At 35.7% G+C, this 14,833-nt stretch overlaps 1 protein-coding gene and 1 pseudogene across 9 annotated transcripts in view; both read right to left on the bottom strand.

Moving 5' to 3' along the window:
- Positions 1 to 1,048: 1,048 nt before the first annotated feature.
- The window catches only part of ANKRD12 (ankyrin repeat domain 12), a 125,158-nt gene continuing 111,373 nt past the window's right edge, over positions 1,049 to 14,833 (bottom strand). For all 9 annotated transcript variants that reach the window (XM_053572036.1, XM_053572034.1, XM_053572033.1 and 6 more), the window contains 4 exons: positions 12,968 to 13,066; positions 8,110 to 8,253; positions 4,493 to 4,588; positions 1,049 to 3,886 (listed from right to left, as the gene is read on the bottom strand). In XM_053572036.1, coding sequence (XP_053428011.1) covers positions 3,701 to 3,886; positions 4,493 to 4,588; positions 8,110 to 8,253; positions 12,968 to 13,066 — 525 coding nt within the window. In that variant the 3' untranslated portion in view covers positions 1,049 to 3,700. The remainder of the gene's footprint in view (positions 3,887 to 4,492; positions 4,589 to 8,109; positions 8,254 to 12,967; positions 13,067 to 14,833) is intronic.
- Positions 6,420 to 6,515, bottom strand: LOC128572224 (uncharacterized; annotated as a pseudogene).

Raw genomic sequence — 14,833 nt, forward strand, 5'->3', positions numbered from 1 at the left:
GACTAATGAAATTGTTCAAACTTAATTTGCCTCAGTTTCTTCTATGAATCCTGGTTTTTTTTTTTGTTGTTGCAGTTCGGCCAGGGCCGGGTTTGAACCCGCCACCCTCGGTATATGGGGCCAGCACCTTACCGACTGAGCCACAGGTGCCACCCTGAATCCTGGTTTTAATGACTTGAAATTTTGGATGGGTGGAAAATTTTAAACCTGTGGAGGCTTAAAGGAAAACTCAAAAAAAGAAAAAACAAAATAAATAAAACTTTATTTTAGGTACAAAGATGACTCCCAAGAAACCACTAGAAGAAAGATGAACTACAAGATATTTCAACCACTAGTCACACACCCTTTCCAAATATCATCTCTTGTAACAGTCTTTTTGCCTTAGATAGTTGAAAAATTTTTAAATGGTGAAAATGCGTTCTTTAAATTTAAAATGGGAAGACTATCTCATTGACTGTTTTAAACAGTCAATTCCTATATAAAAAATCTGGGCTTCTTAACTCTGCACCTGGTTTCCTAACTGTAGTTCTTAAGTTCCATTAAAATGAGCTTCCTGGGGTCTTGGAAGATTTTTGCACTTAGAAAGTTTATAGCCTGTGTAATACAGGCATACATGAAGGTTTGTGGCGAACCTGCCTGCGACAAGCAAGTCTGTTGCCATTTTTCCAACAGTACGTGCTCATTTTGTTAGCAATGAAGTATTTTTTAAATTAAGGTATGTACACTGCATTTTAGACACAATGCTATTGCATACCGAACAGGCTACAGTATAGTGTGTACTAGGAAATGAAAAAATCCATGACTTACTTTATTGCCAATATGCTTTACTGTGGTGCTATGGAACTGAACCTGTGGTTATCTTTGCAGTATGCCTGTACTTAAAAATTAATTTGTGAGACCTCTTATTACCGAATAGATTTTAACTAGAAAGACTATTCTTTAGCAGGTGGCTGTTTTCCCAAGATAAATAGTTCTGCAATTTTGCTAGCTGCCTCATGATCATACGAGAGGGAAAAAATAAGTAAAAAACATTTAGCACACATTTCACTCTTATTTTTTCTATAAAAATATAACTCTTTATTAAATAACATGCACAAATATCAACTAGTCATTTATTAAACAGATATGATTTAGAACAAGATTTAAAGAAATACAAATCCTTAGGTACAATTTAGTATCTTGTTCATGATATTTGAATAGTTTAAAAAGTATCACTGATTAAACCATCCTTTATTTTTCTTTCAGGATCAACCCAAAACCATTTTAAGCATATACTCCCATTCTAAGTTTTTTTGTAGCATTTCAGAGCTTTGGAATATCTTTATTACCAAAAGCCTGTAACTACTTACTTGATAATAAATTTCCCATGAGAAGGCATTAACATGTCTTTTAAGTTATCATGATTAGCTTTGAGTCACTTTACAAAGGAAATTTGTAGAAGCAGAATCATGGCAGGGAGGCTCCAGCTTTTTGAGGTACCAATGAAGAGGGTGAGACCTGTGGTTAAGACTAAAAAGCTGGAATGATTAACATTCACCAGATTCCTGCTTTTCTCTTCTGAACCGTGTTTTGTTTGGGCCAGTGCTATTGCCCCTTCTCTGGTTGGACCATCATAACAAAATGATCTATAAGATTAACCCTCTCTGATTTTTTTATAGCATCAATGCTCAAAAAATCTGGTTTTTGACTTTTATGACTTGTCACACTATCTCATCAAATTTCCTTTTTAGGCAAAAGTATAAACAAACTTTGCATTAAGTTTTTCTTATTAAAAAGTATTGCTTTATAAATTAGCTTTTAATGTTCCCAGCCTTAATAAACTAAACTTCAACAAAACCAGTGCTTTAAAATCTACCCTGCCTTTCTGGCCCCATTTATCTAATAAAAGAGGCCAAAATCTCTCACCTACATTTCTAAAGAAAACTACATCCAACCTTTATAATAAAGTCCTTGCACTGTGTATTTTTTTTACACGTGCTGCTTTATTGTGCATGCCAAGTACAGTAAGAATTAAAATATAAATTGATGTAAAAATTCAATCCCTAAGCTTAATATGTACCTTTGCACTCAAAAACTTTTACATTCTCTCCCATTAGTTGGGATTTCCACCTTGCAAGCTTCATTTCTCATATAGTTGCTCTGCTTTTCTCCAGAAGAAAACATTCAGTATTATTTTTAATTCAAGAAAGTATTGTGGAAAATTTCATAAATTTTACCTCACATACTTACAATGAATTTTACATTAACCTAATTTTCCTTTCAAAAACATTTAACATGTTCAGCAGCGGGTTTCAGATCTGAAAAATTCCTGAATATTTAATTTATATGTTATAGGAGAAATTGGACTTTTTCTAAGTATATTGCTGATTTTTAAAATTATAAAACAGCATACCAAATCTTATTTCAATTATAAAACTTTGTAAATTAAATTTTACATCTTGATCCGAGTAAAAAAACATATTAATCAAATTTTCATAAATACTTGAGATTGATTAGAATATTCCTAAATTTCTTTTACTTATTTTCTACTAAATATTTGTGTACTCAGTTTTTATTTTAAAAGTGCAAAGGTTATTAAGCTTAAAACATTAAATTTAAGCAATGTAAAAAAGTTTTACAATGATTTAACATGACCAATAAAATTTATTAAACATATTTACATATATTCACAGATTCTTTCATAGTTGAGTATTAAAATAGACATTTACAATTTCAGAATTTTCATTCAAAGGCATTTTTTTCCCCCAAGGGAAAACAGGCTCTACTGTGAGATGAAAAAAGAGCTAAGTTTCTTTATGTGACTAATTCTAAATAATATGTCCAACACAGTAAGTCACAGGTTTTATCATAGGAGACTAGCATGAAATGCCTTAAACTGTTCCAGGCATCCATGTGGAGAGAGTTAAATTATAGGAAGCATGCAATACAACTAAGTCACAATGATTACCGTTATGCTAATGAAAACAAGCTAACTCAAACACATGCATGCCTTATTTAAAAGTTTTGCTACCTGAAAACACTACTACTACACTCCATACAAACTACAACTTTGGTCCAATAAAACATTAGACAAACAGTTTTACATTTTTTTTTTTTTTTACAAGTTTTGACTATCGATCCCTTTGTATACGTTTTGACCATTAATTACAAGATTTACATCTGCACAATATGTATAAAATAAGTTATTAAAAAGACAATATTAAAACTTTCAAAAAGAAAACTGTACAGTTAATTTACAGATATAATAAACTGAAGAAATTTTGTGCCAAGTTTTTCTCCCACATTAGAAACTATTTGGTAGGAATTGAACCTTTCAGTTTACTGATATATTTTTATTAAAACCTGAAAGAGATTTGAATACTAGTGGTTATCTCGTTACTTAGAGTGCTAACAACTTCCAGCGCTGTTAGCCTCTTAACTTTCTAAATACTTCCCACGGTCTGCCAACGTGCTCTTAATGCAATAGTTACCTTTCACCAATATAAATAATGGTTTTGTTAGAAACTGTGTTTGGATCTAGGACCCATAAGAACTCTCTTCATTTTTATAAAATGACAGTGTATACCACATACCCCAACTTTAATCGAACTTGACCAGCAACTGTAAAGGCATACCATCAGTCTTTTTGTCAAAAGGCAGCGTTCCACAGTAGAACGCTTGATCATCAGCAGTTTAGGATGATACCATCAGGAAGTAAGGGCTATATAGGAGTCAATTCAAAGTCGTCATTAACATCAACAAGGGGAACATAAAACTCCTGGATTTCATAAATGCTGATAGATTTGTAGGTGGCAGGATCAAGTTCCTGGAGTTTGAGCTGCCATTCTAATCTCTGGACGGCATTTAAAGCCGCAGCTTCATGTTGTTGCCTCATTAGAAGACACGTCTATTTAAAAGAAGAAAAGAGTTAATTAGCTATTTTGTTAAAATTTAATCTCATTTGTAGTTTCTTTAGGGACTCAGATGGATCCAACAGGAGAAGGGTTTGGATTATGAATCCATTTCTGTTTTACCCTGTTTTTACATATATGCCAACTATTTATGGGTCTGCCACTTCTCTTTCATCTTTAGGACTTTAATTTGAAAATATTCTTTCAAATTATGAGATTTCAAATTATTGAGGAATCATGAAAATCTAGGGAGAAATAAGTTTTGAAATGATTCAAAATCTCAAATAATTTATGTTACAGATTTACAACATATATTTCTTCTCACACTGTTCTCCTACTCTGTCATGTGACATGGCTGTTATAAGACAGGTACCCAAGACCCACACTGGAAACTTTTTTTCTGTGGCAGTTTCATCTTTTATACCACCTTAGTCCTTAAAATAGACTTGTGGTCTTTATTTCCTTTTATCTTTCCAATTGTGAGCTTGTAGGGGGATTCATGACTAGCTAGTATTTCCCTTAATTATGTCTTCCTGCAGAGCTGTACTTTCTGTTGAAGAAGTGGGAAGCACACATTTAAGTTGACTTTTAAGGATACATACCTTTAATTTGTCAAATTTATCATCCACATCTTGTAACCAAGACATGAATTGTCTTGCATTAAAGCGATCCCTCACAGAAGTTTTACTGTCATCAGACTAAAAGAGAACATTAAAAGTAGTTGAATTTTACACAATAAGCCATTTCAAAATCTATATGCCATTATCTTTTTTTATTTTTTTACAGTTTTTGGCCGGGGCCGGGTATGAACCTTATAACATCTTTTTATGGCATATACCCTTTTAGTAATGATGAAAACATAAACCAAAAAAGATAAAAAATAAACTGAAACTGCTAAAATTTGATAAAGCTATTTTTTCCATAATAAGTAGACAGATTAGTTATTAGAATTCACAGGATGCTGAGTTTAGTTGTAAGAATCCTACTGCTCTCTGGGTCAAAGATGTATCTGAAAAAGGCAAGTTTTGAGGTATTTGTGCCTGTGACATTATTATAGTTTATTAAATTTCAGCTTTAATTTCTTTTTTTTTGAGACAGAGCCTCAAGCTATCACCCTGAGTGGCGTGCTGTGGCATCACAGCTCACAGCAACCTCCCAACTCCTGGGCTCAAGTGATTCTCTTGCCTCCGCCTCCCAAGTAGCTGGGACTACAGGAGCCTGCCACAATACCTGGCTATTTTTTGGTTGCAGGTGTCATTGCTGTTTGGCAGGCCTGAGCTGGATTTGAACCCGCCAACTCAGGTGCATGTGGCTGGCGCCTTAGCCACTGAGTCACAGGCGCCGAGCCAAATTTTAGCTTTAATTTCAACATTAAAGTTTATGTTATGTAGGGAGAAAAAGCATCTAGATGGGAGACAGCTGCTTCTCCAACATTTTTTCCAGGACCAATCTTGGTAGTGCTTATAAAGAAATTCTTATCAACTTTTTTTTTTTTTTTCTTTTGAGACAGAGTCTTGCTTTGTTGCTCTGAGTAGAGTGCAGTGCTGTGCCGTGGTATCATCATAACTTGTAGCAACCTCAAACTCTTGGGCTCAAGTGATCCTCTTGCCTTAGCCTCCAAAGTAGCTTGGACTTCAGGCACCCACCATAACGCCCTGGCTAGTTTTTTTATTTTTAGTAGAGACAGGGTCTTGTTCTTGCTCAGGTCTCAAACTCCTGAGCTCAAGCCTCCTAAAGTGCTTAGGATCACAGGCTTGAGCCACTGTGCCTGGCTCTATTATCAACTCTTGAGTACCAGTTTTGGAATAAAGTATCTTCAATTTTCAGGTCTGTAACGGTGTAATCTAGAACTAATTATACATTCTCAATTTTCTACTCTATAAAATGGGATTAAGATTACCTTTCTCAAGCTTGTTTTAAGAATTAAGAGTGTTTCTAAACCCCTCATCCCAACGCGTGGGTATACAGGAAGCACTCATTCCAGCGCTCACTCGAATGACTGCTGTTGCTGCTATTACCACCAGCACTGCCAAAGTGGCACATAAGCCTCAGGTAGCCACAATTCACATTTGTAGTTTTTAGCAGCTATCACTTCATCTTTGGTCTTCAAGTAAGATGTTCTGACTATTTTAATCTTACCGAATCTCTTAAAAATATTACAAGTTTATTCTGAAAAAGAACAAGTAATGATAAGAGACTAGACTCATGGATAATGGCCCCAAGCCCAAGAAAAAGTAGACATTTTTCCCCACTTTGTTCCTCAGAGGCTATTCCCATAGACTTTTCTACTTTTTTTTTTCATTTCAGGTTGATGTGAGAGTACAAACAACTAAATCACAATATTTGAATTTTTTAGATAGAGTCCCTCTTGTAGGTACGTCCTGCACCCAAAATGTGTGCCATACTGTGAAAGGGTGGCATATTTAAATCCCTAAAATGCGGAAATACTTTTAGAATAATTTTCTCTATTAAGAGAATTAAGCCTCACATTTTGGTATCTTATCAAGTTAAAAATTTTTTTCCATGTCAGGCCAGATGCAAAATGTGCCAACACAGTAACAAGTTTTGAGAGAGGTGTATCTCACAAAACTCTAATTTTCATGCGGTTATGAACCACAAAAGGATCTCATCAAACTTAATTTGAATTTAAAATCATGTGGCTTGGATCACTAAGAAAATGTGGAGTAGGATACAATTACTCAAGGTATCAAAATCTCTTTATAATAGAAAATTTATATCACTTACTTTTAGGAGAGAACAAAGAAAATAAGTCTTAGGTAGAAATCTAAGAAAATAAAATATAGTCTAGGGTAATTTCTTTAGCTTGACATAAAAATTTTTTTTTCCTCAAGAGAAGGATTAAGTTTTCAGTCCTTTAATTATTAAAACTATGGTGGTATCATCTTTTGCTTCTGATTTGTGGGATAATTCTGAGCATTTACTGGGAAAATACATTTACTTTTGAAATTCTCATTTAACTTGAGACTCAGCATCCCTCAGTTGTGCTGTATTTCATTACCAATATGTTTTATAACTTATCAGAAATTTCTTGGTTTAGTAGTTTCCCTCCTCAATTTCCAGCTCTGCTATGTATTTATTTTTGTTATGTCTTTTTTCATTTCAATGTGTTTTGGGAGGAAGAAGAAGAAATAAACAGGTTGTGTGTTTACTCAACCAACCTGAACTAGAAATCTTCAAGACTTTCTTGTAGCTTGATTATAAAGCTTCACTTATGTTGCTCTAAAATTGATTTCATTCCTCTCTAATTGCTCAAAACTTAGAAAGACCTCAAGGTAGCAAGCACATAATCTAGTCCTGCCTCCAGCAAAGTGGTTGAACGGTTAATTTTAGTGTTAAAAACCATCCATTCTTCCCTTTAAAATCTTTTAAAGTCTTTGGCCTTTCCAGTTTTTTTTTAACAGTTTTCTTAAGATGCAATTATACAATTTAACAGTCTCTTCAGGGAAGAGAACACTAAACACTTTTCACTTGAAATAAAGTGGTGCCCTAAAGTCTGACATCTACTTATCTATAAATCAATGATTTTATAGATGAGCAAGTAAAGCTCAGAGGGGGCTAACAATCCTTTTCTGTAATATTCCCTACTATCCTTTGTATTACTAGTTTGTCTGCTTTAAAAAAGGATTTCCGTTTTTTAAATGATAATCGTTCTGTGTTTATATTTAAAAAATTTTAATCATTACCTTCTTCTGACTGATGAATTCATTCTGGTTTATGAGGCATAAAAAATTCTTCTAACTGTTATGATTGGTTCTGAACTCATATAATTTTACATGGCAGTAAACTTTATTGAAAATACTGCTCTAGTCTTTTCACAATGAATGTATTCCACCACGATTCAAGGTCCAAACAGGAGGCTGGCCCTGCTTTAGTACCATCACAACGTAGAGGTGCTACCGGACTATACTGTGTTTAAGCAGCTTGATGGCCAGAACTAACTTATAAACATCTACTTTAGAAACAAATTACATGTTACCTGTAAGGGAATTATGCTAAACACATTTGTATGTGGTGATTATCTGCTTTAGAAAACAGAAGACCAGGTGATTTGGAAGTACACTGGTTGGAAAAAGTTGTTATCTTCTTTGAGCTTTAAGGACTGTTGAATTCAAGTTTCTTTGATGGCATATATTCTAAAAAAATCTCAAATTTTATTTTTGAAAGCAGTCATTCTAAATGTTATCAATGAATGTTTTACCTGAGAGTCCAATGGCACATTATATACTTCTGCATCCAATAAAACAGTACAAGCACTAAATGGCAGTGTTTGATTTGCCAGTGTTCTTGCAGCTCTGTAGTGAACTCGTAGAACTTCCTGTTCATTGGATACAATGAGTTTTTCCTAGTTGAACAAAAAATTAAAAAAAAAAAAAAATCAATCTTCAACAAATTTATTTTAAAATAAAAAACCCCCAATACACTAAAAGACCTGAATCTGAGTAGCTTTTTGTTCACAGCAAGCTTGAGAAATTTGAGAACAATCAGTGTTCCAAAAGTATAAATTTTCTTTCCAAATTGGTAGTTTCCTTTCTTTTTTTTTTTTTTCTGAGACAGAGTCTCAGTTTGTTGCTAGAGTGTTGTGGCATCAACATGGCTCACTGCAACCTCAAACTCCTGGGCTCAAGTGATCCTCCTGCCTCAGCCTCCCTAGTAGCTGGGTCTACAGGTGCAGGCCACCATACCCAATTAATTTTTCCTCAGGAGTAGAGAAGGGGTCTCACTCATGTTCAGGCTGGTCTTGAACTCCTGAACTCAAGAAATTCTTCTGCCTTGGACTCCCAAAGTGTTACAATTACAGGTATGAGCCACTGTGCTCAGCCTAAAATTATTTTTTAAAGTACAATAGTAGCTTTCAGTATATTTACAAAGATGTTCAACCAACACTAATTCCAGAACATTTTTTTTTTTTTTTGAGACAGAGTCTCATTATGTCACCCTTGGTAGAGTGCTGTGGCATCACAGCTCACAGAAACCTCAAATTCTTGTGCTTAAGTGATTCTCTTGCCTCAGCCTCCCCGGGCATTGCAGCTGGGATTACAGGTGCCCACCGCAACGCCCGGCTATTTTATTTATTTATTTTGTTGTTTTAGTTGTCATTGTTGTTTAGCAGGCCCAGGCTGAGTGTGAACCCACCAGCTGGTGCCCTACCCACTAAGCTATGGGCACTGCCCCCAGAACATTTCTCATCACTCCAAAAAGAAATTCTGTACCTGTTAGCAGTCACTCCCCACTGTCCCTTCCTCTATCTCCTGGCAACAACTAACCTACCTTTTGTCTCTATGCATTACCTACTTAAAAGCACTTAACATAAAAGACTCATACAATATATGGTCTTTTGTGTGGCTTCTTTCACCCAGCATAATGTTTTCAAGGTTCATCCATGCTGTAGCACACATTACTTTATTCCATATTAGGGTGGAGCAATATTCCATTGCATAATACATCAAAAAACTCCCCTGTGAAAGATGTCCTCCTGGTAACAGGAAGAAAGAAACATTCTTATGACCAGAGATAGGGACTCAAGGCCAAGAGAATCCTATACAAACAGACTTGTTAAGGTAACTTTCACTTTCTTTTAGCCTCCTCATATATTTTACTTGTCCACAGTTGCCTTTCTTTTTTCAACCTAGCATAAAAGAATTTAGGTCTTGCTACTTCTTTGGGTCTGTCTTTATGAGAGTTCCTGTGTGATGTACAACTTGTATCTGTACATTTTTCTCCTGTTTATTTGCCTTACGTCAATTTAATTCTCAATCCCGGAAGATGGAAAGAGGGACTTTTGCTTCACCTCCAAGTTGTTTCCACTTTGGGGCCAATATAAAAAAATGCTGCCATAAACATTCATACTCAAGTTTTTGTCTGGATGTATGTTTTCATTTCTCTTTGGTAAATAATTAGGAGTCGAACTGCTAGGTTGGTGGAACCGCCAAACTCTTTTCCACAGCAGATGTATCATTTCACATTTCCATTAGCAAATGTATGAAGGTTTCAATTTCTTTATATCTTTGCCAACACTTGTTATTACCTTTTTGCTTATGGCTGTTCTAAAAAGTATGAATGGTTTCCCCTTAGGGTGGCAGCTTCTCTTTTATAATAAATATTTTCATAGAAATAAACATACTGCGTAGTGACACCAACTACCTGTAAACCTCTAAGAATTGTAAAATCCTGCCTTAATGTATTAAGTGGGGTCCAAAACTTCCAATTATGTAACATGCAGTTTACTCTACCATAAGGTTAATACAATGATCTAATATGCACATAGCAAACTGGGAAATCCTCCAGGCGAGCTGCAGATCCCAGCCATCCTGATCTTGACTAGACTTGTGCCATCTGGTGGTAAATGTATTATTCTTTGGCTTAACATCAATGGGGATAAACCTGAGACCTGCAGTTGACTAGAACTTCAAGGACAGAGGGAGAGACTCCAGGAACTCCCCAGTTATATAATATCCATCATTTTCGTGGCCTTGTCTGAGAGACTAGGCTGGAAGAATAAAAATGATGCTCTAATCTTCTCCTCCCAACTTCAACAATGTTCCTCATTCTCTCCTCAACCCATAAGAACTTTAGTATTCCCCAACTGATAATGCAGGTCATGCTGTATATAAATAAATACACATCACTGCAGAATTTTACTCTATTTATAATTTAGTGAAAGAACAAAGAGAAAACAGTCTGAAGACTTAACTTCTTAAGTCCTATGTGACAAATGATAAACAGGTTAAGTCTTAACATTCATGATTTATTAATTTAAGCACAATTTACAGTGCAACTTAAAGCAATAAATATCCAAAAATTTGACCCAAAATTAAGAAAAAATAGACGTGTCTTCCTAAAAGTTTGTTCTAGTCCTGTAGAATTAAGAGCAGTAACAAAAAAACCTTTCAAAAGGTGAGGTATCCGTGTATTTCCTAAGGTTAGACCTTCCCTTTCCTAAAATAATTAACAGAGATATGTTGTTTGATAGTCCAAATATTCCATTTAGGATGAACATTCTTAAATCTTGTGTCCTTCAACCCCCCTGAAGGGGTCCTCAAACTTTTTAAACAGGGGGCCAGTTCACTGTCCCTCAGACCATTGGAGGGCCGGACTATAGTTTAAAAAAAAAAAAAAAACTATGAACAAATTCCTATGCACATTGCACATATCTTATTTTGAAGTAAAAAAAACAAACGGGAACAAATACAATCACACCGCCTCATGTGGCCCGTGGGCCGCAGTTTGAGGACCCCTGCCCTAGAGCAAAGCCTTTAAATGTTGCATAGGGACAAGTTATGGGCATGTCAAAGCACTGTTTCCTCTTAATTCTTGGGGTGAGAGAGTATGGCATGGGGCAGTTCTGAGGAAATGGACCAAGGCCTCTGGTTGCAAGCCCTGTTCATTCATTTAATGTAGCATTCAAATGTTATTTTCTGTGGGGAAAATGACCCCAAGAAGCCTAAATGACCCCCAATGACCCCAAGAATGGCAGAAGGGTATATGTGAACTTGAAATGGAAAAAACTTCTATCTTCTCATTGATGTCCAACTGGCATTTCTTTCCACTATAAATGTGTCCATAAACCCCCAGGTTGTCTGCAACTTTGTCATCCACAGAAATGACATATATTTCCAAATTTATTTCCAAGTTTCTACAGATATCCCCTCAAAATTTCATGTTCATACTAATTTTTTCAAAACTCCAGCAGTTATTTGATCTGCTGCTGACACACAACTCCAGTTTCTCTGTGTAGAAATACTTGTACAACACTGCCTGCCAAGGATGAAGCAATTCTTGCTATTTAGCCACCAACTGGTAAAGTTTTTGTTCTCATATTGGTCAGACATGTAAGTTGATGTGTCTGGTATTCTGTAATCTAAATGTTCATTAGTCAATTTGCAGAAGGTGGTATGTCATTTTGTTATTTGTTAAAATTCTGCAAGTTTCACAATTCAAATGAGGATTTTTTTTTTGAGGCACATTCTCACTTTGTCACCCTTGGTAGATTGCGGTGGTGTCATAGCTCACAGTGACCTCAAACTCTTGGGTTCAAGCAATCTTCTTGCATCAGTCTTTTTTTCCCCATGTTTAGTGGAGATGGGGTCTCACTCTTACTCAGGCTGGTCTCGAAATAGTGAGCTCAAGTGATCCACCTGCCTTGGCCTCCCACCAGAGTGCTAGGATTATAGGCATGAGCCACCTCAAATGAGGATTTTTACAAACTACTCATTAATAGTGGATCATACACAAGTGTTGTGAATTCTGTGGTTCTATATCAGCTCATTCTTCTTTTGTTGCTTCTTTTTGTAATCCTATGAACTTTATTTTACTCATTTAAAAACATTGAGAAAAGGTTCCAAATTTCCCAGATTTTTATAGGGGTCCAAAAAAACAAAAAAAGGTTAAGAACCTCTGCTAGGGGAATCAATCATGTATGAATCGAAGAAATTACATAAGAGATTGTGTCTGCACATGAATAGATGTGTATTTCTGTGAAGGACTACAGCTTATATACCACATTTTTAGAGCACTTTGACCCTCCCCCAAAATAAAGAAGGTATGATATTTTTGTAAATCCAGGCAAAATAACCTTTAAAATTTCTATAAATAACTGGATAGGTTTTTACCCTGTCATTTCATGCTAAGACTAACCACTGGAAACAAGATACTACAGTAGACCTTATAAGGACAAAGTAACACTGCCTTTACAAGCATTTTGCACTTTAGCCCTAAAATAACTGGTACCAAGCAGTAATCCACACATCCCACTGGGAGTCTACTGCTGCAGTTCTACACACTGAACGAATGATAAGAAATATCATTTGATTTTGATCATACTGGAAATATAATAAACGTGAATTCTAATATGGGAGCAACTATCCTAAATTACGCTTAAAAATTCTCTACCTATATTGGGATAAACAAAAGATAACACAATACAGAAACACAAAAATCAAACTATTTCCCTCAATGGTTCTAAATAAGAAAAAATCCACTAATAAACTGTAAGCCATTTAAATCTATTTGTAAAATAGCTTTTTTTTAGCCTAAGTATAAATTTAAAGATTTCTTACCCTTTCAATACTGTGTTGCAAACGTAGTTTCATCCTTACAACTTCCTGTTGCCGGAAAAGCTCTTTAAGTGGATCTGACAGTGAAGGCGGTGGTGTAATCTAATTTTAAAAATATAGTTTAAAAATATTAGGATTTATTTACAATAATGAACTATTCTTCTAAAATTAAACCCTTTTAGTGTATAACTTAAAAAAAAAGGTCTGATGATCTGTGATTTAAATAATACAGTACTAATTATACAACTGGTTGTTGCTTCTCAGTCCATTCTAACTATGTGGAACACAGCAGAGTATCCCAGCAACAGGAGATGGTCGGCCACAGCAAATTTTAAAGAGCAAATCAGGACTGAGAAAGTTGCTTACTTTTTTGTAAGACACATTTTAGAGTATCAGTGACAGCTCACAGAGAGGGAGGAGTCACAAAAACAGGAAAGCTGGTACAAACAGAGTTAACACACCTGAAGATTATAGCAGTTTGAGTTTATTGGTATAGTGAATGAAGTCCCTTTGCACACATGATTAAAAATCAAACACGTGGGAGGCGCCTGTGGCTTAGTGAGTGGGGCGCCGGCCCCATGTGCCGAGGGTGGCGGGTTCAAGCCCAGCCCCGGCCAAACTGCAACAAAAAAAATAGCCGGGCGTTGTGGCGGGCGCCTGTAGTCCCAGCTGCTCGGGAGGCTGAGGCAAGAGAATCGCGGAAGCCCAAGAGTTAGAGGTTGCTGTGAGCTGAGTGATGCCACAGCACTCTACAGAGGGCGGTACAGTGAGACTCTGTCTCTACAAAAAAAAAAAAAAAAAAAAAAATCAAACACGTAAATCCTCAGTGTTACACTCAATGAAAATCTTTTTAAAAGTAGATAAAATGGCCTAATGAATTTGTGGTTTTCAAACTTCTTTATTGCATGTGTCATGCTGTACAATTTTGTTTATATTCATACTCCAAAAAGCCTATGATTCATCTCTAATTTGATATTGGACTTTGCTATCTGCTTAAAGAAACTTACTGAATCTATGTGTGCATTCCACTCTTTTTTTTTTTTTTTTTTTGCATTTTTTGACCAGGGCTGGGTTTGAACCCGCCACCCTCTGGCATGTGGGGCCGGCACACTACCCCTTTGAGCCATAGGCACCGCCCTGTGCATTCCACTCTTAAAATACAGATATAGAAGAGATGGCAATAACCACCTGTGACCTCTGAATAAATCTTCCTTTACCTCTGAGTATTTGTAGTTCCTTGCTTATAATTACTGTCAAGGTATTAGGGCAAAGCTAAGGTATCCCAGTTTGTTTTGGCACAGTACAATTTACTTGACTCTTAATTAACAGTTTAACTGTCAACTTCATCTGAAAATAGAACAAGTGGGTATATATCTGCTTCCTGATGTGGTGCCACAGGAATCATACACCACCACATGTGAAAAGCTCTTGCCAAAAATCAATCCTAAATCTAGCAAGACTCTATAATCAGCATTCAGTTTACAAAGATTATAGGGGACTGAAACCGTATTAAATAACATCACAAGGATCTATTCAATTTAAACAGAATGTGGAGAATTCTACAGGACACTTAACTTATTGGGTTAATCATTCTTAAGGCCTCTAATTTCAGTATATTTGCATATATTTCTGTATCCTGTCAACTACTTTAAATTTAATTCGGTGCTTTTGTTTCAGTTTTGCAAAATCATATAGGCCTCTAGTTATCTCAAGGAGTGTAGATGAATTACATCTACTTGTGTGAGGTTGGGGTAATGCCTCAGCTGTGTCTCAAAGGAAGAGCCAGAGTAAGGAGAGAAATGAGACACTGTTGCAAAAAAAATAAAAGGCTGAGGGAGAGAGCTAATTCTTAGAAGAGAGAACAAGATG

The sequence above is a fragment of the Nycticebus coucang genome, chromosome 19, assembly GCF_027406575.1.
Source record: "Nycticebus coucang isolate mNycCou1 chromosome 19, mNycCou1.pri, whole genome shotgun sequence".
NCBI lineage: Eukaryota > Metazoa > Chordata > Mammalia > Primates > Lorisidae > Nycticebus > Nycticebus coucang.